Here is a 26,440-nt window from a genome sequence, read left to right on the forward strand (position 1 = left end):
TGCCACAGGTCTGATGTCTCCATTTTACAGGTAAGAAAACTGAGGTTAGCGTCAACAAGTGAGTAAGTGGCAGAGTTTGGATTAAATTTTAAAAATTCTGATTAAAAAACTCAGATTCTCTTTGACACACCCCAGTGCTGCTCTCTATCTTCAGAGAGCGGTAAATAAGTCCTTCTGCGTAGTTTTATTTTCCCTGGCTGTGGGTCTATGCACTCAGGAAGCTAAGTAGAAAGCTTTCTAAAATTCTCTTACATGTTTTCTTGGCTCCTTTAACATGCTACACTGACTGTTTACAATGTCTTTCTGAAAACGCATCCTTCACATGGCTGATGCCATCAATGTGATCATGGTCCTGAGGTCTGAGGTGTGGGGGGCTACTGGCCCCACATTGTGGAGCTTTTCCTGTTTGCGTGTCAGAGCGGTGTCAGAGTGCACTCCCCCCGCTGCTGGTCTTGTGCCTGCAGTCTCTTTTTTTTTTTAAAGATTTTATTTTTCCTTTTTCTCCAAAGCCCCCTGGTACACAGTTGTGTATTCTTAGCTGTGGGTCCTTCTAGCTGTGGCATGTGGGATGCTGCCTCAGCGTGGCTTGATGAGCAGTGCCATGTCTGCACCCTGGATCCCAACTGGTGGCCCAACCCTGGGCCACCAAAGTGGAGCGCTCGAACTTAACACTTGGCCATGGGGCCGGCCCCAGCAGTCCTTTTGCTGCCTTAAGTGAGAATTTCCCAGGGCCTTAGAAACTAAATAATTAAATCAGTTAGAACTGTATGTAAAGTAAAAGTAAACAGGCCTGACAGGCTGGCCCACAAGGAAAGCTGTAAGAGCACAGACTCTCTAACTTCCATTTTATGCTCCTGCAGCCTGATTAAATACCTCTTAAGTTTTATGTTGTGTCCCAGCTAGGTGAGTGCACCATTTAACTGAGTTCCCGCTGAGTGACGTATAATGAAACTTTCATTAGAAGCAAGAGATACATACACACACACACACCCCTACCCTACTTTATTTCTCATTGGTATTGCTGCCCTACTACACTTAATAAATTTCCACCAGACTAAAAAGTAATTTTATTTCTGAAGAAAGGAAATGTTTTAAATATCCATGTAGCATTTGTTTATACTGTCCCATTGTTGAGTCTTTTTCTATAATGGAATGTGGTTTTGGTTCACCCTCTGCAAAAGTCTTTGCTATATATTTTCATAGACTTATCACTAATAAATCTTTCCTTTAGGGGTTGGCCCGGTGGCGCAGCAGTTAAGTGCGCACATTCTGCTTCGGTGGCCTGGGGTTCGCCAGTTTGGATTCCGGGTGCGGACATGGCCCCGCTTGGCAAGCCATGCTGTGGTAGGCGTCCCACATATAAAGTGGAGGAAAATGGGCATGGATGTTAGCTCAGGGCCAGTCTTCTTCAGCAAAAAGAGGAGGATTGGCAGTAGCTGGCTCAGGGCTAATCGTCTCCAAAAAAAAAAAACCCCAAAATCCCCCTCCAAAGAAATCTTTCTTTAGTGAGAAAGTAATAGAACAGAAGGATAAGTTTGGACAGAGGAGAACTGTGGATGAGTTTGAATGTTCCTGAGCCCTGCTTTCTTCATGTGTAAAAGGCAGGTCACGAGAGATTAAAATGAGGTCATCTGTGTAGCGGGCTGTCTTGGTTCCTTCAGGCTGCTGTAACAACACCACAGGCTGGGTGGCTTAAAAGCAGAAATTTATTTCTCGCAGTTCTGGAGGCTGGGATGTCCGAGATCAAGGCCCCCAGATTCAGTGTCTGGTAAAGGCAGCTTCTTGGTTCATAGACGGCAGGCTCCTTGTGTCCTCGCGTGGAGGAAGGGGCAAGGGAGCTCTCTGGGGCCTCTTTTATAAGAACACTAATCCCATCGATGAGGGCTCTGCCCTCAGGACCTAATCACCTCGCAAAGGCCACACCCCCTAACACCATGACTTTGGGGGTTAGGATTCAACACAGGAATTTGGGGGGAACATAAGTAATGAGTAACATAATGTGCAGTCTACGGCACAGGCTTAGCACGGTAAGGGCACAAGAAAGGATGTTATTTGAATGTGAATTCAACTGAAATTCAAGTAGAGCAATACCAATAACCATATATTTCCTCTATAGCTTAAAAAAGTGTTCATTGTTGTCCCCCATCTACCGGAGGGAATTAAAGCCAGCCTGTCACGCTGCCTGATGGAAGCCCTGCATGTCTGAACTGGGAACCAAGGACATTCTATCCAGCCAACCCTCTCATTTCACACACGGGAAAACAGGTCGGGGGAGTGCATGAAACTTGCCCAGAGACTGACAACTACTTTGTGCTGAGCACAGCATAGGACCAGGGTTCTTATCATCAACATGAACACCTCTGCATTCATGTGGCCCTTCCCAATTTACAAAGCACCTCCTCAGCTCCAACACCCCGCGTATTCTACTACACCCACGAGCTTATGGAGATGGCTTTACTCCCCTCTTGTCTTTGTGAGACTGTCTGCATTCTCAGACCAGTGTTGCAGCAGCCAATTCTATATCAACCCTTAAAAAATATATATATATACACACACACACACACACGCACACATACATGTAAATGTGCGTGTGTGTGCATATATGTGCATATACTGAAGAAGTGGCACCACACGTCCCTGAGTCACCCGGTGCAGGCCACACCCTGCAGACACAAAGCACAGAAAGAGTCTTCGATTTGAGAATTCCTGAGTCGCCATCCACACTTCAATACTGAAGGGCTTAGAAGTGTTCACATTTTCAAGAGGCGTGGGAGCACTTATAGGCTACCCTGTAACGAGTCTCATTTGAGACAGAATGGTGAGGTCGGCCATCCACTCTTCACGGAGATTTGTAATAAGTCCTTCAAAGAATGAATAGTGAAACCAATTCATTTCGCCTCCTAGAATTTTTCCTTATTTTCTTTGTTGTAAGGTTATTTATAAGGGTATAGGCATACAGACGTCATAAAAGAGAAGGGATGTCAGTGAGGGAGGAAATCAGACAATAAATCCAAAAAAACTATAGAAATTAAAAATCCGAATTTGGGGGTAGAGTGGGAGGCAACGCGTTCTTTTCACAGAGCTGTTACACACAATGCAACTGTCCTCGAAAGCAGGAATGGAAAACACCAGACACTCAGCTGCAGAACGAAGCTGGAGTCTTGGCTTTATAGCTTTTAATGTCTTTTGGGCTGGGCGTCAGGTGCCTTTTCCAGAATAGGCCAGGGAAGACAAGTCCAACTTGGTTTTTAAGGCCTTAGTCAGCTCCGCGGCCAGTAGTTCGTGGAGAGACACGCCGTCGTGGGAGTACACCCAGTTTTTCCCCGTCCAGTCGTAACGCTTGGGTCCACTGGAAGACATGACAAACACACAGTCAGTCCACAAGGACAGCCCTTTATAAGAATCACGATTCCACCAACGCCGCCACCAAGAAACTGAATGAAGTGAAGCTCTAGAAAGTAATACCCAACAAGGCATATATTTGGTTTCTTGTCTTAGGGTCTTTCTATGTAAGAATAATTACACGATTTATCCTCTGGCACAATTCACAGAATGATTCTCAAGACCTGAAAACATGTGAACCCTACTGATGAGTCACTATGTACCACGTTCTGATCTTTTGCTTTTCCTAACTCGTATACTGTGATACCTGCTACGTCAGAGCAGTGTTTTTAAAATTATGGCCATTTGTGTGCCACTGACATGATTTGTGCCCTACCTCTATTATTATTATTTATCATTTTAGTACGTTTACAACACTGTGCAACCACTGCCCCTATCTAGTTCCAAAACATTTTCACCCCAAAAGGAAACTCCATACCCATTAAGCAGTTACTCCCCATACCCTCCCTTCCCTGGCCCTTGGCAACCACCTATACTATTATTTTAAAAAATATTTTTCTTAATTCAATTTTAAATCCATGAAACTGAATTTGATGGGTTAGTTCATCCACCTCAAGCTCATCTAGTGAACAGCAACAGTACACGCAATTCATGCTGGGGATGCTGGATTGGTGTGGATCCAGGTGTAGTGGGTTTTGCCACGACTTGTTATTCCAGACGTACACAACTTGTGCTTGCTAATGCCACCTCCTCTCAGCCTAGTGGAGGGGAGCAGACATGCCAGCAGATGACGATAGCACGTGAGGACCCCTCGATGGAGGTAGGAGCGGAGTAACCTGGGACCCCGTGAGAAGAGGCACCTGAGTCTACCTGGGCACTCAGGAGAGCTTTTCCAAAATCCAAGACTAAGAGGAGTTTGCCAGGGAGGAGGAAAGCTTAGAAGGGAAGCATCTCTTGGGGCTATAAAAACATCAAACATTTCTGTACCATCAACCACATGTTGGGGTTTGAATACTTTCCCAATAATGGAGATAAAAGGGACAAACCAAAAGGACTGGGGCCTTTGTTCAATACACACAAACAGCCAAACACATAAAGGCCTAATATGTGGACCGCGTCTGGAGAACATTCCTTTAGCCTCGTACTCTGATTTGCTGCCCGGGTGCCGGACAGAGGCTGGGAAACCTCCAGGCCCCTCCACACGGTCCCAGGGGCTCTGAGCACTGGCACTGGGGTCCAGGTGTCCACCCAGACCTCTCCTTAATTCTATCCTACAACCTCCTTGGGGTGGGCAAGGTGGCCAGGAAAGGCCCCTGTTTCCACAGGGCCTGAAAAGCTGTCACTAAAAAACGCCCAAGGATCAGAAATGTAGCCCCAGGAAAGATTATTTTGGGCCAATGTGAAAAATTGAGTGGAAAGTAAATTTTTTTTTTGAGGAACATAGTCTCCATGACAGTAAATGGCTGCTCGGCAGATTTTCCTTCCAGATTCTCATCATGAATTACCATATAAAAAAAGGAAACCTTGAAATTTCCAGGGATTTATTATTATCCAGAAGTATGTGCTTCTAAACATGCCTGGGGGAGGATCATGTTGCTGGTAGGTGTGTCCAAATACGACAGGGACTTTTTCAGTCTCCAGACACAACAAAGAATTCTTGTAGTGTTGGGGCCGACCCTGTGGCCGAGTACGTTTGTGTGCTCCGCTTCAGTGGCCCAGTGTTTCGCTGGTTTGGATCCTGGGCCTGGACATGGCACTGCTCATCAGGCCACGGTGAGGTGGTGTCCCACATGCCACAACTAGATGGACCCACAACTAAAAATACACAACTATGTACGGGGGGGGCTTTGGGGAGAAAAAGGAAAAATAAAACCTTAAAAAAAAAAAAGAATTCTTCTAGTGGAGCCATCCCAGTTGGTTCTGGGGTCCTGCCCGGTATGGACAAAACTACCGATCCCCAAAGCTGATGGCTGGATTTGTGCTGGCCCACTCAATGTCTCGTACTGGTTCCTCTGGAGATGGAGGATAGGAATGTACGGTCCTCGTGCACGGCCAGGGTTAGGGTTAGGACGACTGTTTGAGGGCAAGGAGAATAGGCTAACTGCGCGACAGAAGGGAAAACGTCCCAACTTCAAGTAAATTAACTGGATCTAAAAAGCGACACAGTACAATACGTGAATGAGGGCCTGACTAGAAATGACAGTGATTTCTGGAATTGTTTGTGTTGAATTGTAACGTACATCCTAGATGAGGTTGGGGTGAAGGGAGCATAATGCTTTATTTATTGTGAACAAATAATTATACATAAACTGCCTAAAAATGATGTCAACATTGGGGCAGGGAAAGAGTTATAATTACTGTTTTTCTTTAATGCAAATACCACTGGGCTTTCAAAGAATTCCACGCTGGTTCTCTCTGTGCCTTTCCCAAGTCACAGTCAATATGCTCTCTTTGCAAGCGCTAATGAGTGACCGGGCAGGTTGGTCTGAGAGCTTTTTGTGGGCGTCTCTCTTTTAGTTTCTTAGAACCACTTCACCAGCAGCCAGAGAGATGAGGGACCCTCTCTCCTGGCACGTTCTCAGGCCTCGAGATGCAGCGCTGGCGGTCTCCAACTCGACCTTTTATTCCACTGATGGAAAGCACATCAATGGAAAAGGCAGGAGGGATTAAATGCCCTGGAGGGCTGAACCACTGGCTCTTCGCCTCCACAGAGCACACAGCCAATGGGGCAAATGGAATTCAACTGACCTTTAGCTCAGATGCTCCAAACAAATTAGAGGTCAAACTTTAACTTGCTTTGAAGACAAAGGGCAACTTATTCAGATGTTGCAATACCAGAAGTGGCTTTTTTAAAGGCAGGGCAGTGATTTAATAGAGAAAAACTGTCTAGGCCGGGTTCTGAAAAGTTTTCACTTCAGATCAGGTTAGTATCCAATATCTGCTTACAGTAGCCACATCACCAGACAGAAGTTATATAACCAGAGCGAACCTCCCTACTGAGGACGAGGCACGCTGTCAGACATCAGGCAAGGTCCGCTTACACAGATGCTAACCCAGGAGGGTGACCCTTCTTAAATGGTCCGCAAGGTCATGTTTCAAACAAGCTGAACGATGAGAGATTTTGACTTCTGAACGTACCTGGATGGTGAAGATAACCAGATTTGCTTGTTTGGGGTCTGCTTGTTGATCACGTAGGTTCCCAGATCTCCACCCATTTTAATTGTTAAAACACCACTCTAGTGGGTCGGGTAGAAAAAGGAAAATAAATAGGAAAGAGGAAAATAAAACAAGGCAAAGTTATCACTTTGTCATAATTGCTTCATTTTTTGTTATATCTCAACACTCTCCATTTAAACAAGTACACGATACACGCCATAAAGAAACGGCTTTAATTTAGTGTTTAGAATTAGGAGCTCATGCAGAAGGAACACTGCTCGCAGAGTCAGACTAAGATTCATCACAACAGTACTTGTATCTCACAGTGCCTTCTTCCCTCTCTCTCTGAGGTCGGCAAGGCCAGAATTACCAGTATCCCTTTCGAGGGGAGTAAACGGAAGCTGGGGTGTTGAGCGGCCCGTCTGAGGCATTACAGCTGGCAGATGGGCGCATCGACAGCCTGACTGCCGCCTCGGTTCCTCAACTCTCAGCCAGAACACCCTAGAGGACGTTCGCCAATGCAGACACCAACTCCACTGGAGAACCTCGTCAGCCCAAACATCGGACAGGACAAGCTCATTCCCGAAAAAAGGAAAAAGCAAGGAAGAAGAAAGTAAGAAACCGCCTGCTTGGCTTGTCTTAGAAGAGCAACAGCCTCAGCTCTGTGAGAAGTGGCCGATACTCCCGACCGGGGCTCGGATTTCCAGACCCTTCCCTCGCAGCTCACAAGCTTCCCAGACACTCCTCTCCAGCTTTATTTTCCTATTTATTTTCTATAAGAGTCTTGAATTCTTCAAAAGACCATTGGTCCATCCTTGTCCAATAAATGCTCATTTAAATTTGAAAACATCCTTTCAACAAAGCAGCCCTTTACTCCCCAGGTCTGAGGTCTCTTTAGAATGCGCAGGATTCGAAAGAAACAGCCACACAGCTCAGTCCCCTTTATTGGAGCTGGTGAGCAGGGGGGCCTCTCACTGTTCCCCATCCCGTGTACAACCCGCAGAGGCACCGGCCTTTCCCCATGCCTTCTAGAGCCCTGTCTAGTGGGGGGTCCTGCAGGGTTCTTAGAACACTTGTGTCTGGTTTGCAAACACAAAGAGCTATTGAAAAGGTGGAGAAAGTACCAATAATAATATAGGCCTGGGATGGGGAGGACTCTATTGGGTTATTTTTTTAATAACACTTTTTTCTCATTAAAAAAGAAACAGAAATTAGAGAGACGTTGGGAATACAGATAGTATAAAAGAATAAATAGTATAAATAAAATGAATGATTATTTTATAAATAAAAACATTAACTACTATTATTCAGTGCCTACTCTGTGCCAGGCACTGTGTCTGGCATTTTGCGTAAAATTGTTTCCACTGTGACCATAACCATTGTAAGTGGGAATCATTACCCCAATTTTACAGATGAGGACAAGAGAGGGACAGAGTAATAAGAACACTTAGTAATCGGCAGAGCTGATCTTAGACCCAGGTCTGTTTGGGTCTAAAACACGCCGTTCTTTCCATAACCCGAAGCATCTCTCAACCCCATTAACCAGCGATGCGAGCTCCCTACGCTCAGGTATGGCCTGCCAGCTTTTAAGTGCATTTCTTACAAGGGCCGGGATCACAGTGCACGTAAGTTTGTTTTTAAACAATTTTTCTTCCTGAAACCCACCTTTACTCTTTTGGTAGGACTACATTTCATTTACATAAAAATTTCTTCAAACTGTACAGTTTAGTAGTTTTTAGTATTTCTCAAAGTGTGCAAACATTGTCACTATCTAATCTACACTGTTTTCATCCTTTTGAAAAGAAACCCCACACCCAACAGCAGTCACGCCCCATTCCTTCCTGCCCCCATACAGGCTTGCAGGGCTTATTGTTCCCTGAGATAGCAGGCTCAGGAGATCAAGCCGTAATTGTTTCTGACTTGACCTATTCGTGCCCTTACCTGCCCCATTGTGCAGAGGCAGCGGGCGGGCGGGGTCTCAGGCTCAACTGTTCCCTTGGGACAACACTCTTCCAGCCTTCGTCAGTAAGGATGGAGGGGCCGATGGGTGTTCACCGGTTCCCCACGGGCGCCTGATCACCATCACGCTTTAGAACAGGACACTAAAGCGGGGGCGCCGGATACAATCCCTGAAAGCCAAAATAACTCTTTCCAACCCCCCCAAATCCTCTGAGAGACTCAGGAAAAAGGCCACTGGTTCACAAAGAGCCTGTTAATAAAACCACCATGCGAATCCTCCTAGACGCGCGCAGGTCTCATGTTTGCCCCACCAGGCACCTTCCCTGAGGTCCACGCCCTCCCCGCACTCTCCTTCCACGGCAGGTCTCGGCTGGGGTGCCTCTGGGAAGGTTACCCTGATGCCCCTCGGCTGGGACCAGGGCCTGTGCGTGTCCCCACAGCCTCTCTGTGCCTTCCTCACTGCATCTGAGCTGCCGGCTGTGCGCTGGTCACCGGCCCCTTCCCTCCACTACCTTAAGCGCCTTGAGAGCTGATTCGTCTTCTCACCCTAGCATCTTCAGTGCCTAGCACATCCATTCTTTGTGCAACAAAATACGTTTGTGGCAGAATGAACAAAGCGGACAATGAGTAGGCACTGTGATAACATGCGCCAAAGTTAAGGGAAAGGTTACGCTGGACAGACTCAGCACTCAACCACGCCCCCTCCTGTTCATCGTGCGTAATGAGACTTTTCCCCCAATGGAGCCAGAAGCTGTTTCCGCAGGAGAGCGGCAAGAGAAAGGAAATTAGCTGCCTTCCTTGTTCACCAGCATCTCCTAATGCAGGTATGACCAGACAAAGACGGCTTTGGGTTCATCAGTATTGTTCCTTAAGGGGCAAGCCGAGACTGTTCTGGGCGCGTGGGCAGACTCAAGTGCAGGAGAGGGGAGGGGCAGGGCGGGGAGAGAGTCAAAATATCCAGCAGCTGCTGAGACGGGTCACTCACCAGTCAGAACAGACCCTGCCACAGCTGGTGAGGCTTATTAACCCTCGCCAGTCAATATCAGCCCTGCACAAATGGCAGCGGAGAGAGCAGTGTCTGTTGTCACCAGCTCATTTGTAGAAATAGACCCATATGGGAGGGCACGTTGAGTCCCGGGGTTTCACGTTTATGTGGCTCCTCACGCTCCAAAAAATAGACACCGACTTCCCCTTAAGGAATAATGAATGTGAAGCACTTTAAAAAATTTAATCCTAATATAAACTCATAGAAGTAGCGGAATGTCATCCACTTCACTGCTGAAGACCCTGCTGCTCACAGAAGTTGGACAATTCATTTAAGGACTCTTGGAAAGAAAACACAAATCCAGGATGCTAAGCCAGATCCTTTGTCTCCATATCCAGTGAAACGCTGCCTCTGAGCAAGTGTGCATCCCCTGGGCCCCAGAGGGGGTCCTCAGGGGTCTACAAAGAGGCCCCGCCCTGACGCTGAAGCTGCACTCACAGGTGTGTGGGGAAGTTTTTCTCCGGAGAGGATCCAGAGCAGTCAGATTCTCACAGGGGGTCCTGGCCCAAAAAAGGTTAAGAAACCTCTGCTCTATGGCAGTAATATGCCAACAACTTAGTGAATAAAGAACATGGCAGCAACGAAATTCTCATTAAAACGTCTAAGAGGCCAGGGCTCCACCTGGGAAAAAAGGGATGTGGCCTGGAGGTGACCCTTCAGATAGCAGGCGCTTCTCAGTCTCCCGTCAGATTTTGCTGTGTTCAGTGCAGCAGACTCTGTGGTTGCCTAGTGACGGGAGGTGCTTTCTGTCCTCGTGGACACTTCCCTCTAATGGCCAGTGCCAGTGAGGGGTGAGGCTTGGACCCAGACACTGACATCCAACACTACCCACCCCGATTGACTGGAGGACACACCAGCCAAGAAGCTGCTCCTCTCTCCCACTGCACAGGGAGGAAATAGAACAAATCCTTCTTGGGCATATCTGGATTACTGCTTTCATCTGTCTATTTGGCCAGTAGCAAGCTGGTAAACATCTGTGATGCTGAGGGGCATCAGTGAAGGCATGTTTTGGGAAAGTATGCAGGCCCTATTCATTTACATAGTGAATCCACATCTAAGTCCCTTCTATGTACTTGGCAATGTTCCAGGCATTGGGATACCAAGAAGGGACCGTGTCCCGGCTGCCAAGGAGCTCAGTCTAGCCATGGGAGTGATGTGCATGTAGACAGGTACAACAGTGGTAAGTGCTCCAGGGCGCTGGGCAAGGAAGGAAGGGTGGCGTCTGCCTGTAGCATCTAGGAGGGCTTCACAGAGGGGGTGACATCCAACTGGACCCTGAGGGCGGGGAGAGATTGCACTCCAACAAAGCTCAAGTAATAGTGTTACAGGTGTTCTACTGTCTATAATGTACTTTCAATTGATTTATCTTATATGTGAAATATATGTTAGTTAGCACCTGAAGGACTCTAATCAGGAATTCACACCCCAGGGCAGATAGATAGCTTTTCAAGTTACTTAATCAGAAATCCAAACTACAGAGGCAGCAACTGTATGCTTTTAATTTCTACATCTGTACTAGAGAATTTCCTAATCAGCAAATGATTTCTTAGAAATAATTTTTTCCTGGTGAGTAGAATGATACTCAAGGTATACGGATTGGCTAGAAAAACACAGGTGCCTCTTCCCTTGCAGGAATGGGTTACAGAATCTGGACAGCCCAGCAGCTGAGTCACTCTTCAGAGAGACACTCTGGGGTCGGATGTGGGCAAGGTCCTGTGACCCACCACTGAGCCGAAGCTTTTGCTGCCTGATTCAATGAGGTAGACAGAATCCAGCTGCCAGAATCCTGGCACACTGGCTTCTAATGAAACATTCATGCAAAGTACATGAGTCAAGCCGGGGCTTCACTAATCCTACAAGAATGAGAGGTGAGACTGTTTCTGTGGCCTGGTTATAAATGTTTCATATGTGGCAGAGTTTAGCTTGAGGTGTACTCTCCCTACAGCAGTTACAGCCACTGTGGCAGAGAGCTGTGACTTCCTCAGCTCTAATCATCCCAGTAATGGACAAGTTGGCAAGCCCAGTGTGTAACGTTCCCAAGTGGCTCTGCCTCCAGGGCCATCTGCATGAGACCTTCTACAGCCCTGCCTGCGCATTTCTGCTGTGGACAGAAATCTCTGAATCCACCCAGAAGGCAGTCAACCCTTTCTTGCCCTATTGCCTTTGTTTTTACCACCAAGTCCCTCACTGTCCTTATAACCGGGCTTGACACCTCCTGCAAGACTTTGCTCGTGCTCCATCTGATGCAGCCCCTTCTCCATCTAGCGCTCCCATGGCAACATCCAACACTATTTCTATCACGTTAGCCTGACAGCTGGTTGCCCTCAATGATGCCATGATTTAATCCGAAATGCACATTTCATGGTATTAATTAATTGCTGTCGGGAGGATTAACCTCTGTGGGGGATTTTCTCCCCCTGGCAAAAACGGGCTGCTCCCCAAGGCCCAGGCAATACAGAATTCTAAATCCAAAGGTGACTCTTGCTCACGACTGCCACCTGGTGGCCATTCAATAAAGAACAGCACTCCCTCAGCTTCCAGGATCTGGGTGGGGCTCCAGTTTCATCCTGCCCAGAGGTTCTGGCCCCAGCTGCATATTCGAATCACCCTGGGAGTGAACTTTTAAAACCCCAGTGCCCTGCCTGGGCCGCACCTCAGACCAATGAAATCAAATCTCTAGGGGTAGGACCTAGGGTGCACATTAGAATCCCGAGTGAGCTTTTCAAAAACACTCTTCCTGGGAATGCACTCTGACCTTCACATCCAAATCTCCCAGGAGTGGGGCCACGTCTGTGGAGCCTGAACGCCTCCTGGGTGATATCTTACCCTGCTGAAATGCTAGCAGTCTACTTCAGGGTTCCCCAGGCCTGCGTAATGAGAGGCCTCCTGATAGACCAACTCAGGCCTGGGTCCCTCCCTGATTTACCATCATGGGTATTGAGAGAAGCTTTGGAATCTTTATTTTTAAGCAAACATGAGACTCATAGATGGCGGCCAGCCTGGTAGTGTAGTGGTTGAGTTCGTGCGCTCTGCTTTGGCAGCCAGGGGTTTGCTGGTTCGAATCCCGGGTATGGATCTAGCACTGGTTGTCAAGCCATGCCGTGGTGGCATCCCACCTTAAAAAAAGAAAAAACCAGAGGAAGATTGATGTTTGCTCAGGGCCAATCTTCCTCACCAAAAAAAAAAAAAAAAAAAAAAAAGGGCCCAAAGAGGCTGAGTGACTTGCCCAAGGTCACAAGCCTGGTACAGCAGGGTTGGGATATGAACCTCAGTCTTTTGGTTCCATCCATAGCCACATGCAGCTGGATGCTTAACGCTACAGGAGAGGAATTCTCTATTTTGGTGAGCTAAAATTCTTATGGAGGAAAGAGAAAAGGAAAATAAGCAAAGAAGTACCCCAAAGGAGACATCATAGTCTTCAAACGTGTAAGGTTTATCTGCAAGGTCTTCAAAAAACTCTGCTAAGGAGTCCAGCGTCTCCTCTGCCAGTCTTTCGTAGGTGGTCTCATCCAGAGAACTGCAGGGGAAACACAAAAACAGCCACCACGTCCCATGACCAACTGCTGCACTTGATGAACAATCAAATTAACACATTTATTGAAATGTTAAAAATTAATGGAAAATAGCTAACATGTACAGAGTAAAATTTAAACAGCATCCAAGGGTTGACAGAGACGTGAGCCTTTCTTTCCAAACGGGCAGCTCCCATCCCCTGAGTCAATGTCGATGGAGAGCCCCTTCTGTATCCTTCCAGATTTTTATGTTCTTTTTAATATGCAAATGAAGCACCTTACAGTTTTCATTTAATATGTCTTGGAGATTGTTCTATATTAGCACATATGGATTTTCACAGTATTTTATTTTACATTATTTAGTCAACCCATCTCCTCTGGTTGGACACTGAGATTGTTTCCATTGCTTCTGTTCTGAAAATTTATGTTGGGCAAGCCACAAAGTGGGAGAAAATATTTGCATTACATATATCTGAAAAAGGACTTATTTCCAGAATATATAAAGAGCTCCTACAAATCAATAAGAAAAGGAAAACCCAATAGAAAATTAGGTAAAATACTTCAACAGATTTCATTAAAAGGAAGATAGCCAAATGACCCATGAACATAGGACAAAGTGCACAACTTTCTTAATCTTCAAGAAAACACAAATTAAAAAATCACAATGAGATACTACCAGAATGGTTAAAATGAACAAGACGGATAATATCAAGAGTTTGCCCAAAGGGAGGCAACCAGGGCTTCCAGATCTTGCTGATGGGCTAGGAGATGGGGCAATCAGTCTGGAAAACTGTCGGGTGGTAGCTACTGTGGTTGAATATATTTATATGCCATTAGAGTTGAATTCCACGATTGCGTATGCTCCCAACAGGAACGCAGGCCCAGGTTCACCAAAAGACACGCACCATCCTAGAATGTTCATAGCAGAAGTACCGGAGAGCCCCAAACTGGAAACTGCCCAAGTGCCCACAGGTAACACAACAGCTAAATGAATTGTGGTTTATCCATACAGTGGAACACTACACAGCAAAATAGAGCTTCCTTAAATATAACCATATAACCAGATGCTCACAAACATAATGGGGACTGAAAGAAGCCACACAAACATACTTATATTCCATGATACAGTTTATATAAAGTGAAAAAACAGGCAAAATGACCCCACGCTATTAGAAATCAGAACGATGGTGGTTCCTCTGGGGCAGCGAGGGGTTAATAACTAGAATGAGCAGGAGGCTTGCTTTTGGGGGCTGGTAGCATTCTATTTCTGGAGTTACATGGTAGGTTCACTTTTTGAAAATTTATCAAGCTGTCTATGTATGACTTGGAGACACTCCTGTATATATACACTATTTTTCAATTTTTAAAAATTGCTAAAATCCATAGAGACAGAAAGTAGATAGTGGTTGCCAAGGGTTCGGAGAAGGGAGGGCTGTGGAGCGGGCACGGGGTTTCTTATTGGAGCGACGAAAATGTTCTGGAATGAGACACTGGTGAAAGTTGCACAATCTTGTGAATACACTGAAAACCACTGAATGGTACATTTTAAATGCTGAATTTTACAGTAGGTGAATTATAACAATAAAAATCTTGCTATGTAAGCATCCTTGTCTGAAGTTTTGTGCCGCTGTGAGGCTGTATCTGTGGGTTACAAGATGTATACCAGACACCTCTGTCCTTGGAGAGCTTCTCAGAGGCCTGAAGTAAGACATGAGGGGCTGCTGGACAGTTCATGCAGGATTTGCCATGCGACCACCCCGCAACCGCCCATCACCTACCTCCAGGGCACAATGTGGTGGGGTGAGAGGCTGTTCTTTCAAGAGAGGGGTGGGCCTGGTTGGGTGTGCTGGCCATTTCTCCCTCTCTCTCCTCAGTCACAGCTGCCGGAGGGGATGTTGGAGGAGAGGCTGACATGTGTCTTGAGTGTGGGGAACATAAAGACACACCTGACTCAGGTATAAAGTCCAAAGTTGAGCTCGGCTGGTGCTCCCTGACAGGAGCCAGCCGGGCCGTGGCAGAAGTGGGCTGTCCTTCTATGCATGCGGGACAAAGGTGTGCATCCCAGAGGCCAGAAGTAGACCCTCAAGAAGGGAGTTGGACTTGGGGTATCCTGCACGGGCCCCACCCAACCTCAGAGGACTGCCTGCTGGGCCGAGGGGACAGCAGCAGAGTCTGCGTGCAGAGGAGCTGGACATGGTGCCACCAAAGCCAAACCTAACACGTGCAGACGCAGCACTGGCTCAGAGACTGCGTGGGGGGCCAACGACACGGACACCCAGGCCGGGGGCTCGCAAGGCCCTCTGTCAACCTGCTGCCTGTGAAAAACTGGACGGCCAACAGCGTGCTGACCGAGCCTGTAGTTCTGGGGACATTCAGAATGTCCCTGCGTCTGGGTGGCTCCTCGCTGCTGTCAGCAGATGGGACACGAGAACGGTGAGCCAGGAGAGAACTGGCACGTCTGCAGTGGAATGGAAGGAAATGGAGCGTTGGGGGATGAAAGGCTGTACAGAGATGGAGAAACCAAACGGGACAAGCTATGGCTTTGGACAAAGGCCTCTCATTCAGCCAAAAAGAGGGTCCAATCCTGCTGCAAAAACCAGGTTGAGGGCGTTGCTGGTCCCCAATCTTATCTTTTCATAAGACTTCTAGAACCTGCCCTTAGGCTGAGAGCTGGGCATGGGGGCGAGGATGCAAAAGATAAGGCAGTCTGAGGCTCCCATCCAGGCAAGAAATGGGGATGTGGTTACCGGCACTGGGACTGACTGTGGGTAGAGAGATCAGAAGCCTTCTAGGTTTTTGAGAAAATCCTGTTATCCAAGAAAAACGAGTCTGGCTTACAAGAGCGTACCAGAGCCTTAAGATAGCCTTTGGAAGCCCGAACTGGCATCAGCAGGGAGGGGGCTGCGAAGGCTGCCCGCCCCCAAGGAGGGCACACTTCCTGTGGCCAAGGGGAATAGCGGACAAGGAGGAGCCTCAGCCAGGCTTTCATGGAGGACTGTCGCCCTCTGCCAGGGCAGAGCTCGTCCCAGTGCTGCCCAGGAGGCCTCCATGGCTGCCCTGGGCCACGGGCGTCCCTGTCCATCATCGTATGTGTGTGCAGGTCAGAGAAGCCATTCCTAGACCTGAGACAGACGACTGCGTGTCACCTGGAAATCTTGGTCCTTTAGGTGCATGAGTGACCACGTGGGCCTGTGGTCGCAGCCTTGGGCTGGGGGTCAAGGTGCGTGTGTGGCAGAGGGGCAGAGGGCAGCAGTGCTGGCAGCTCTCCACCAGCACCCCTCGCCTCCTCCTTCCAGGGCACCCAGAAGGCGACATTTCCCAGCCTCCCTGCAGTCAGCTGGGGCCCTGTGACGAAGTCCTTCCCACTGAAAGGCCAGTGAGGGAGAAGTGCCACTTCCAGGCCTTCCATGCTCTTGTCCCCTTCTATGGAATGGAGCCTGGACAGGGTGACCCGGCCTCGACCATGCAGAGGACAGTAAGGTACTGACAGGAGATAGGAAGGTGGAAGGAGCCAGGCCCCCCCAGACTGTCCTGAGCAGGGGGACACAAACCACTCCTGGTTTGAGCCCTTACAGTTTGGGGTCTATTTGTTACAGAAACTTGGCCTACCCTAACTACCAAGATATCAAAGAAAATAATAACAAAACTCTGGAAACAACCTAAATGTCCAACAAGAGGGGATGGGTTAAATAAATTATGGTACATCCATAAAATGTAATACTATTTCATTAAGAATAACGTGGTGGAGAGTTAGTGATATGGAAAGATGCTTATGGGTGTTGCTGCTAAAGGAAAAAACAGGTTTTGTATGGGATGGATTTTATTTTTGGTAAAAAAAAGATAAAAGGAAAAAATAAAAAAAAGAAAATAGAGAGAAGTATATTTATGTGTGTGTATGTTGTGTATTGTGAGAGAGGGAGAGAAAGAGAGAGAGAGGAAGGGAGAGATCTCTGATGTAGAAGGTGTTTTATCTTACCCCGGGTCACCCAAAGTCCCCGTTGTCCTCAAATGCATCACACAGACACTCTGCTTTTTGACATTCAGAATCTGGCTGAGGAAGTGGAGGCTCGAACTCTAAAAGCCAAAGTTAAGAAAAACATTACCATTTTGTAGTATATTTAGAGTCCATTAATGCATGGTTTAAATATGGCCATTTCTACATTCATAAGTAACTAAGTTCAAATTTTTAGGAGTATTTCTTTTCTTTTTTTTTCTTGAGGAAGACTGGACCTGAGCTAACATCCATGCCCATCTTCCTTTACTTTATACATGGGACGCCTACCACAGCATGACTTTTTTTTTTTCCAAGTGGTGCCATGTCCGCACCCGGGATCTGAACCAGTGAACCCTGGACCACCAAGAAGTGGAACGTGCGAACTTAACTGCTGTGCTACTGGGCCAGCCCCTAGGAGTATTTCTTAGGAATTTTTTTCACCTTCTTTGTTTTTGGTGAGGAAGATTGGCCCTGAGCTAACATCTGTTGCCAATCTTCCTCATTTTGCTTGAGGACCATTGGCCCTGAGCTAACATCTGTGTCTGTCTTCCTCTATTTTGTATGTTGGATGCCACCACAACATGGCTTGTTGAGTGATGTGTAGGTCAGCACCTGGGATCCAAACCCATGAACCCTGGCCTGCTGAATTGGAGTACACAAACCTAACCACTACCCCACCGGGCCAGCCCCATTCACCTTCTTTTAATGCACTACAGTGAGTTCCCCCAGTCTCTCTCTAAGCCTGTGCTGTTCAATGTGGTAGCCACAAGCCACGTGCAGCTATTTAAACTGAAATTTATTGAAATAAAATTTAAGAAGTCCGTTCCTCAGTTGTACCAGGTGTGTTTTGAGTGTCCTGTGCCCTCATGTGGCTAATGACACAGACACAGAATGAGGCTGTCATCACAGGAAGTGCTAGGGGCAGAGCTGTTGTAGGCTATTCAGGTTATGCGATGCACAGGCTAGGCGGGGAGGCATGAGCAACGCTCCTAGGATTTGACCAAAACAAGCAACAACAAATAGCAAGAGGCAGGGGTCTGCTGGTGTCCAGGGGAGAAGCTCTGACTGCGGGCAGCTGTCTGACATCTTATTAACTTGATCTGCAGGAGATAACGTGACCTGTTGACTTCTTTCAATACCTAACTGCTGAGTGTCCAGGTGCCCGGCTCTGAGGTGGGGTCTGAGCTGGTGACCACCAGCCCTACTGGCCAGCTGGAGGGAAGGATGAAATAACCGGGGGAGAAGGAGAGAGGGGCTCCTGCAGAGGGACCTACCCCAGTGCGGGAGGGGATGGAGCCTGTAAAAGGAGAAAAGTGGTCCAGCCTGAGTGGAGGGGGCAAGGGAAGTGATGGAGAGAGGTGGGCAGCCACCCGGCCTTGTGAAGGCACACAGCGGACTTCATCCTGGGAAGCACCAAAGGGCTTTAGGAGGTTGGTGGTAAGATTTACATTCTCCAAAGGTCCCTCTGGTTACTTTTGAGCCACCAGTGCCCCTGGCAAACTCAGAAAGGAGAAGGCCGAAGGCACAGGGCTGAGAGGCGAGCAGAGAAGGACGAAATGGGGGTGCAGAGCCTGGACAGCCAGCTTGGCCCTGAAGCTGAAGTGAGAGAGCCGAGGCAGTTTACCACTACAGCACATTCTAGAATGTTCACTGTCCGCTGCGTATTGTTCTCAGTCTTTCTAGAAATGGACTCCTTTAGTCCTCATTGCAATCCTGTGAGGGAAGTCCATTATTACAGTCGTTATTCGTGACAGTTATGTTCTATAAAGTTGCCACAAACACTCAATTAACGAATTGCTCCTGAGGGAAATGGGGCGTGAGGTTCCGTGAGCCTCTGGTCACATTTTCACCCATTGATCAGTGCATAACCTTGTTTTACGTGTGTTTCTGATTAAAGACACCTTGTTTAACACGTCCTGTCGCCTCACTAACACTGAAGTCAAGGCCAGTAGCACTGTAAACCCCGCCTGAAGGCAGCGTCTCTAACCCATGTATTTTCTCCGTGACACACATCGCGGCCTTCTCATGCTTCGGCACGCTGCACAGCACTGCAGCTCCACGGCTGGGGGTCACTTTAAACAGTAAGTCACCAACAAACACCAAAGAAATGTGAAATAGCACGCCACTAAATAGCCCGTGAAAAGGACCCTTGTTTACAAATGAGAATCTGAGAGCTGGAGCAGAAAGGTAGAGTCCCGCCTTGTTCGACCTCAGCTGGGAACAGCAGAGCAGGGGTGACTCCGAGTTTTTGCCGCTCTGTGCATGTCCAAGAATGACCACGAAACCACCCTGAGTATCAATTTTAGGGTTACAAATAAATTTTAGTGAGTAGGTGAAATCACAAGTACAGGATCCACGAATAATGAGGACTGACTGTATCTGTATTTTCCAGATGAGGAAACTGAGGCACACAAGGGTAACTTGCCCAAAGTCACACGGATACACAAAGTGGTGGAGCTGGGATTTGAACCCAAGCTGTCTGGTCCCGGGGTACTGGCCACAAAGGTAAGAAACCTATATTTCACTATAGAGGGTTCCAGACATGGAGGCTCCAGACGTGGAGTGTTTGAGAACGCGGGGTTCAGCTCAGGGAGTGTCCCTTTTTTCCATGATCCTGACCCCTCCAGTCTTCGCTGTTTTGGTCTCTCTGAGACATTCATGGGGCTGTTTTTCTCTTTTGTTTTTGTTTTTTCATTTTGTATCTTTGATGGTTGTTCTTGGTGGGAGGCTTGATCTAATGCAAGTTACTCATTTCCTGCCAGAAGAAGTCTTTATTCAGCTTTTGCAACATAAAGGAACTGTCGCAAGGACTCCCGGCCTTGTCTTCCCACTCTGCTCCCCTCTGCTCCCCGATCTACATGCCCTGGGGCACTGCTGGACCTTCCGGAGCCTCCGTTTCTCTAAAGGCAGGGATCATGGCACCTGCCGTGCAGACAGGTTCTGAGGATCAAACAAGAGGACGTGAACACCCCAAACACAGGGCCGGAGGGGGTTCAGCAAATGTCTGTTTTGAAGCATGTCAACAAAAGTACGGAGAGGCAGGAGGTCAGAGGCAAAACTCGGCTCCCACCCAAGGAAGGAGCTGCCCCGCCGTGCTCGGGGAGGCGGATGGAATTCTCGGGGTGAGGGCTGTGTGACAGGTGCTCCCCCCCAGCCACCCAGCAGCCACCCTCCTGCTTCCAGGTCACCTGGAGCCCTCGGACTACCCATCCCTGGGAGGTGTGCCTCGCTTGAGTCTCCAGGGTTCAGTCAATCCGAGAGCTCAGCAAAGGGCCGGCTCACGGGAGGCATGTGAAGAAAAACCAGGTCCTAGTCCCCAGGCCACGGTCCCAGGTCAGGCTTGGAACCACAGGACCCAAGTAAGGCCCCCCGCTGGCGAGGCCGGGCCTGGGTGGCCAGCAGGGAGGCCAGCCTTCACCCCGGAGGTCCCCTCGTCACCCTGGGCCCTGTCAGACCACAACGCTTGAAGAGTCGATCAGTTGTCATCCGTTGCCGGGAAGCATGAACTGGTACCACCACTCTCGGCATCAAAGGAGCTGAGTATTTGCTGGCCCCTCACCCAGCAGTGCCATTCTGAGAAATTCGCCCGAAAGGAGCTTCTCTCCACGCACAGGAACGCCCACAGCAGCCCCAGGTAACAGCAGCACACTGGAATCAACCGGAGGTCACCAGGAGGAGGCAGGATAGAGTGTGACACACTCACCCAACGGGACGCCATTCAGCAGAGAAAACAAATAAATGACAACCGGGTGCATCAGTGTCCACGAGTCTCAGAACAACCCGGAACACAAGGCGCCAGTCACAGCAGAATCAACACAGCAAAACGTTCTTGATATAAACAGCCCAGGGTTTAGGGAGACACATACAGGAGGCGAAACCCTAAGAAAAGCAGGGATGACTGACAGACTTCAGCACGGCAGACTCCTCTCCGGGAGGACCCGGCTGTCATGGGAGAGCACTCGGGCCTTCTGAGGAACAAGCAATGTTCATTGCCTAGCCTGGCGGTGGGAACATGAGCATTTGCTATTAATCTTTAAATGATACAGATGTTTCATATACACTTTTGTGTGTATAAACTCATGGATATGGTCTGTGGAAGACAATAAAAATGAATTTAAAGTGAATTAGGGCATAGCCTGCTTGCTGGGCTCACGGACAAAAAGTTATAGGTCTCGTCCCTCTGGGGAAATGAACGGACGTCTAAAAGTCTTCTGAGGTCTGCAGAAGAAGTCTATGAAGTTATATCAGAGGCCGTGACATCAAGTTAGCTCCTCCTTGGAGCACCCTCCAGCATTAAAGGGGAAGGTTAGAGCCCCAGCCACTGTCACGCTCTCCGGGGGGTCAGAGGCTGCCTGATAGAACCAGGTCCTCCCCGAGCCTCTGAGTGAGGAAGGTGGAAGTGGAGGGCCGAGGAGCTGCACTTTCTTTTTTTGAGGAAGATTAGCCCTGAGCTAACATTTGTCGCCAATCTTCCTCTTTTTGCTGAGGAAGACTGGCCCTGAGCTAACACCCGTGCCCATCTTCCTCTACTTTATATGTGGGACGCCTACCACAGCATGGCTTGCCAAGCGGTGCCATGTCTGCACCTGGGATCCGGGGATCCAGACCACTGAACCCCGTGCTGCCAAACAGGAACGCGTGCACCTAACTGCTGCGCCACCGAGCCGGCCCCGGGAGCTGCGCTTTTATAAGCCGTTTCTGTGGATTCTGGGTTCTGATGAGCAGCTAGAGCCAAGAAACAATGATCAGAAGCTAAATATGCTCTACTCCAGAGCAGTCATGTGGTAGCCACCAGCCACGTGTGTGATCAAGGAACTGGATTTTAAACTGTCCTTAATTTTATTTAATTTTAATTTTAATTTTTTTTTCCTTTTTCTCCCTAAAGCCCCCCAGTACATAGTTGTATATTCCTAGTTGTGGGTCCTTCTAGTTGTGGCATGTGGGACGCTGCCTCAGCGTGGTTTGATGGGCAGTGCCATGTCCGCGCCCAGGAGTCGAACCAACGAAACACTGGGCTGCCTGCAGCGGAGCGCGCGAACTTAACCACTCGGCCACGGGGCCAGCCCTGTCCTTAATTTTAATCTAAAAATGATACTCAATAAAGTCACTGGAAAATTTTAAGTATGTTTGGAACAACTCGAGTGTGTGAATTTACCTTTTCAATTGTGAATTGTCTAAAATCTAAATTGACGTGTGCCGGAAGTATGAAATACACACTGGATTCGGAAGCATGAGCACAAAAAAAGAATGCAAAAAGAGTACGAAAAAAGAATGTAAAAATACCGCATTAATGGTTTTTCAGTATGAAAGGAAAATATTTTGGATGTAGAAGGTTACACAAATGTACTGTTGAAATTGATTTCACCTGTTCCTTTTTCCTTTTACTGTTCCTTTTAGCTACTAGAAAATTTAGAAACCCCACTCTATTTCTGTGGGACGCTGCTGGAGAAGCGGAACGAGGAGGATGAGAAATAAGGACGAGGAAGAGGTTCCCAGATCAACTCAGGTCCTGATGAATTTTGGAGTACAAGGGACCTTGGGGATCAACCTGAGGGCAGTTAAGGCCTTAAAAAATTAAACAGGATGGGGGACCCACTTGCCACTGTCATCCACTCAACTCCACAAGTACCAGATATGTGCAAGGGAACTGTGCAGTAGACAGGTAAAATGAACGTGATTAATTCACTAGGGTCACCTAGGGTGCTAACCACCCGCAACCTCCCATGACCCCTAATCCCAGTGTGTGCCCAGTGGACACTTCCTGGGGGGCCAGCCCTGAGCTGGGTGTGCTTCCGAGCCAACAGCCCTTAATAGCCACAAGGTACCATCCAAAAGGCCACACCATATCTCGTCAGTCCTCTAATTAAAAACTGCTGACAACCCATGCTGCCCTCACAGGCAGGGGTTGAAGTGCAAGTGGGGGTCGCCCCAGGTGGGAGCAGCACAGGAGCAGAGCACTAAATGTTCTGCAGGGGAGGATCATGGGACCAGCATGGCTGGACCTGCCTATTTTCCCTGAGAAGCGGGGAAATCCATTGTCTAGGTCCCAATTTTGCGCGCTGGCAACCAATCCCAAAGTTTCTTCATGCATGTTGTGGGCCAAATAACACGTGTCACTGGGAAGTTTAAGCCTCAGGTCCAAATTCCGGAGCTCCGACCACAATTTGGGTTGGGTTTCACCTGTCTCCTTCATCACCCACAGCACATCCAGGGTACCAGCCACTCGGAACGGAGCCCCATCTGCCTTCCCAGCCTTTGCCCAGGCCCTTCTCTCCTGGAATGCCCTTCGCACTCTCCATGTTCAAGACCCTGATTAAAAGTCACCGCCATACTCCTGTGTGGTCTTCCTCAACTCCATTCTCTGGGTTTCCTCCTTTCAAGTCACAGAGTAACTGGGCCAGACATTTCTTTGCATCTCCAAGGGAAGAAAGTGGAATTAACTTTAAGCGCTGAAGACCTTATATGTTGATCCCATTTAATTCTCAGGCCAGCTTCGCAAAATGGGTGTTACCCTTTATCTCCTCTTTACAGAAAAAGCAGCCACGCCTCAGAGAGGTTCTGGGGCTCCCCCGAGGTCACACAGCTCTGCTGAGTCACGGAGCCAGAATTTGGCACCCAGGCCCCGTCATTTTCCAAAACCCTGCTGCTCAAGCTACTGTACTCGGCAGCCCTGACATTTCCACCTCGCTCCAAGAAGGCCTTTCGTTCATAAAAGCCTATGCATGAAAACATGGCTCAATATCATGTATATATACTTACATAAAATACTATTATACTACAACTATTTTATTATATGTATATATCTTTACATATTATAACGTTATATAATATTACATACACTTACATACATATGTATATATCATTACTTAAATGTAAGTTCTAGCTAAGAGAAAGGACAAGCTGGGAGACAACCCCTGACCCCTCAGACCTGACCTGGCCACCCTCCCTGCCCTTGCCCGTGCCCTTCCCCGCAGATGCGCTGCGGGATACAATCCCTCTCTTTCCCGGAGAAGGCAGAAGCCGAGAAACAGAGGGGATGGCACGGCCGCGCGCTAGGCAGGGGGCAGCGCGCTCCCGCCACACGTCCACCCGCTCCCCCAGCCCCGCCAGAGCTGCAGCGGGAGCGCGCGTGCCCTCCCCTGCCCCGCAAAGCGCGTCCCCGTGCCGCGGCCCCTCCAGAGCTGCAGCCAGAGAGCGCGTCCCCGCCCCCAGCAGAAGGCGTCCCTGTTGGAGCTGCAGCCGGCCCACTCGTACTCCCCAGCCCCCGCAGAGCGCGTCCCCGTGCCGCGGTCCCGCCGGAGCAGCACCAGCGCGCGCGTGGCCCCTCCCCGCCCCCGCAGAGCGCGCCCCCGTGCTGCGGTCCCGCCGGAGCTGCAGCAGCGCGCGCGTGCCCCCTCCCCGCCCCCGCAGAGCGCGTCCCCGCGCCGCGGCCCGCCCGAGCTGCAGCGGTGCGTCCCGGGCGAGCGGCCTGGCGCCGCGGGCGCCGATACTCACGGCGCTGGCGGGCCTGCGGGCCGCGGCGGTCCCGACGTGCAGGCCCCGGCGGCCGGGGAGCGGGGCGTCCTCGGGTGGCCGCTGGGCCCGGGCGTGGGCCTGGGCCGGGCCCCGGAGCGCCGAGCGGGACAGCAGGCCGGCGGCCGCGCGGCGCCTGAGCGTCCACATGCTGCTCGCGATCCGCCGCCGCTCCGCCCTCCCGCTCGGGGGACGCCGCGGCGACCCCTGGTGGCCGGGGGTCGCAGGCGCCGCGCTCGGGTCCCCTCGTCGGCCGGCTGTGGGAAGCGGCCGCGGGTTAGAGCTCAGGAAGAACTTCCCAGCATTGCACTGTCTCTGCGTTTAACAAAACTAGAGAGCCTGCTTCGTGCAAAGCCCGGGGCTGACCCCTTGCGCGCCCTATTGAAGGAGTAAGCGAGGTCCTCGACCAGCCTAGTGCCCCGCTGGTGCGGAGTTCTCCACGGGCAGGAGTGGGAGCTGCAGTCTTGCTGTGAACCGGAGGGGCTGCAGGTTCTTGAAGCTACTTGGCCGCCAGTCTAGGTTACAGCAGTTAGGAGCCTGCAGACAGGAGACAGACTGCCTGGTTTAAATCCGAACTCTGCCCACTTCCTATCTGGGTGACCAGTGGGCAAGTTAATTAACCTCTCTGTGCCTCATCTGCAAAATGGGGTTTATAAAAGTTTCTACTTCATAGGGTTGTTGTAAGGATAAAATGAGTTAATGTATGTAAAGTTTTTTTCGACAGGCCCTGGACCCTATTAAGTGCACAATAAATATTAAGTTGTTAATACATTTTAAAAGAAAATTTTAGTTAGGTTGTATATTGCAAAAAAAAAAAAAGGAGTGAAAATTTCGTATTTTATATATGCTTTAGAAATTGTCAAATATGCTTACTGGAGAGTATCATTTTTATGGGGAGAGAGTGGGCAGAGAAGATAGAAGGTGTTAAAATTCTTCCAAAGCCACTTTGGTACTTTGTGAATAGTGGAGATAAGACACATGTATAAATACTTAGGACACCAGATGACAAGCGTTAAAGAGGAACACAAACTAACATATGTCAGTGTTGAGTGGGAGAGTGTATACAACTGGGGCAATCGAGGAAGTCTTCATGGAGGAGGTGGCCTTTGCACAGGGCCCTGAAATAGGGTAGAGGAGGTGGGATCTGAATGGCTATCAGAGAGGTAGTCCAGGGCAGGGCTATCTTTTGGATGAGAGACCCTCTCCTGCATTCAGTTAGTTCTAAGCAGCCGTTGAGCACCTGTTCTGTATATGCCAGGCATGGGGAAACCATTTTCCTCCTGTAAAGTGTCTGGAGAGACTTTTGATTGTCACAACTTGGCGGGGGTAGGGGGTGTGTGTGCTACAACGCTCAGCACAGAGCCACACACATTAGCAGCCCTCAAAAACGCCAGGCATACAGGTCAGTGAAGAAAGGACCATGCCAGACAGGAGAGGGGATGGGGCTATGCAGCTTAGCCATTCATCCTCCTCCCAGTAAGTGCCTGAAAAGACCTGGATCCCATAGAAAGAATCTCCATCTTCCTCAGATCAAGTCATTACATACTCTCATGCACACAAAAGGGCACAATCCTGTGATCTCAATAGATTGCAGACGTGGAATTAAGACACTTGTTCCATGGGGTGTGAAGTTACCCACTGGGAGGAGAGGCGTGGTTACCATAAATCTCTGATGGAGAATAAATGGGGTATAAACGAGGTATAAGTGGAGATATTTAACTGAACTAGTTCCTTTTGCAGAATCAGCGTTCCACACGCATAGCAAGAGCTTCCTATGTTAAGTCTCTTTGCCTTGGAAAGGCAGGGATGTGATCCTCTGCACCCTGTCCCAATGCTCATAATTATTTTGGGGTAACTTCAGAGCAGGTTCTTTAAGGCCCCAGGTACCGTTTGTCCTTATGCGCGAGGTCCTCTTCAAGG

The 26,440-nt window shown here is 48.9% G+C and overlaps 1 protein-coding gene across 1 annotated transcript; it reads right to left on the reverse strand.

Annotated features, from left to right (window-relative positions):
• Positions 1-1,688: 1,688 nt before the first annotated feature.
• Positions 1,689-24,837, reverse strand: FXN (frataxin). The gene is made up of 5 exons (XM_070590518.1): positions 24,503-24,837; positions 16,991-17,088; positions 12,899-13,019; positions 6,481-6,578; positions 1,689-3,349 (listed from the first exon to the last, which is right to left on the reverse strand). The coding sequence occupies exons 1-5, from the start codon at positions 24,668-24,670 to the stop codon at positions 3,199-3,201; spliced, it is 636 nt and encodes a 211-aa protein (XP_070446619.1). The 5' UTR covers positions 24,671-24,837; the 3' UTR covers positions 1,689-3,198.
• Between the last annotated feature and the right edge of the window lie 1,603 nt (positions 24,838-26,440).

Source organism: Equus przewalskii, chromosome 22 (assembly GCF_037783145.1).
Source record: "Equus przewalskii isolate Varuska chromosome 22, EquPr2, whole genome shotgun sequence".
NCBI classification, from domain to species: Eukaryota; Metazoa; Chordata; class Mammalia; order Perissodactyla; family Equidae; genus Equus; species Equus przewalskii.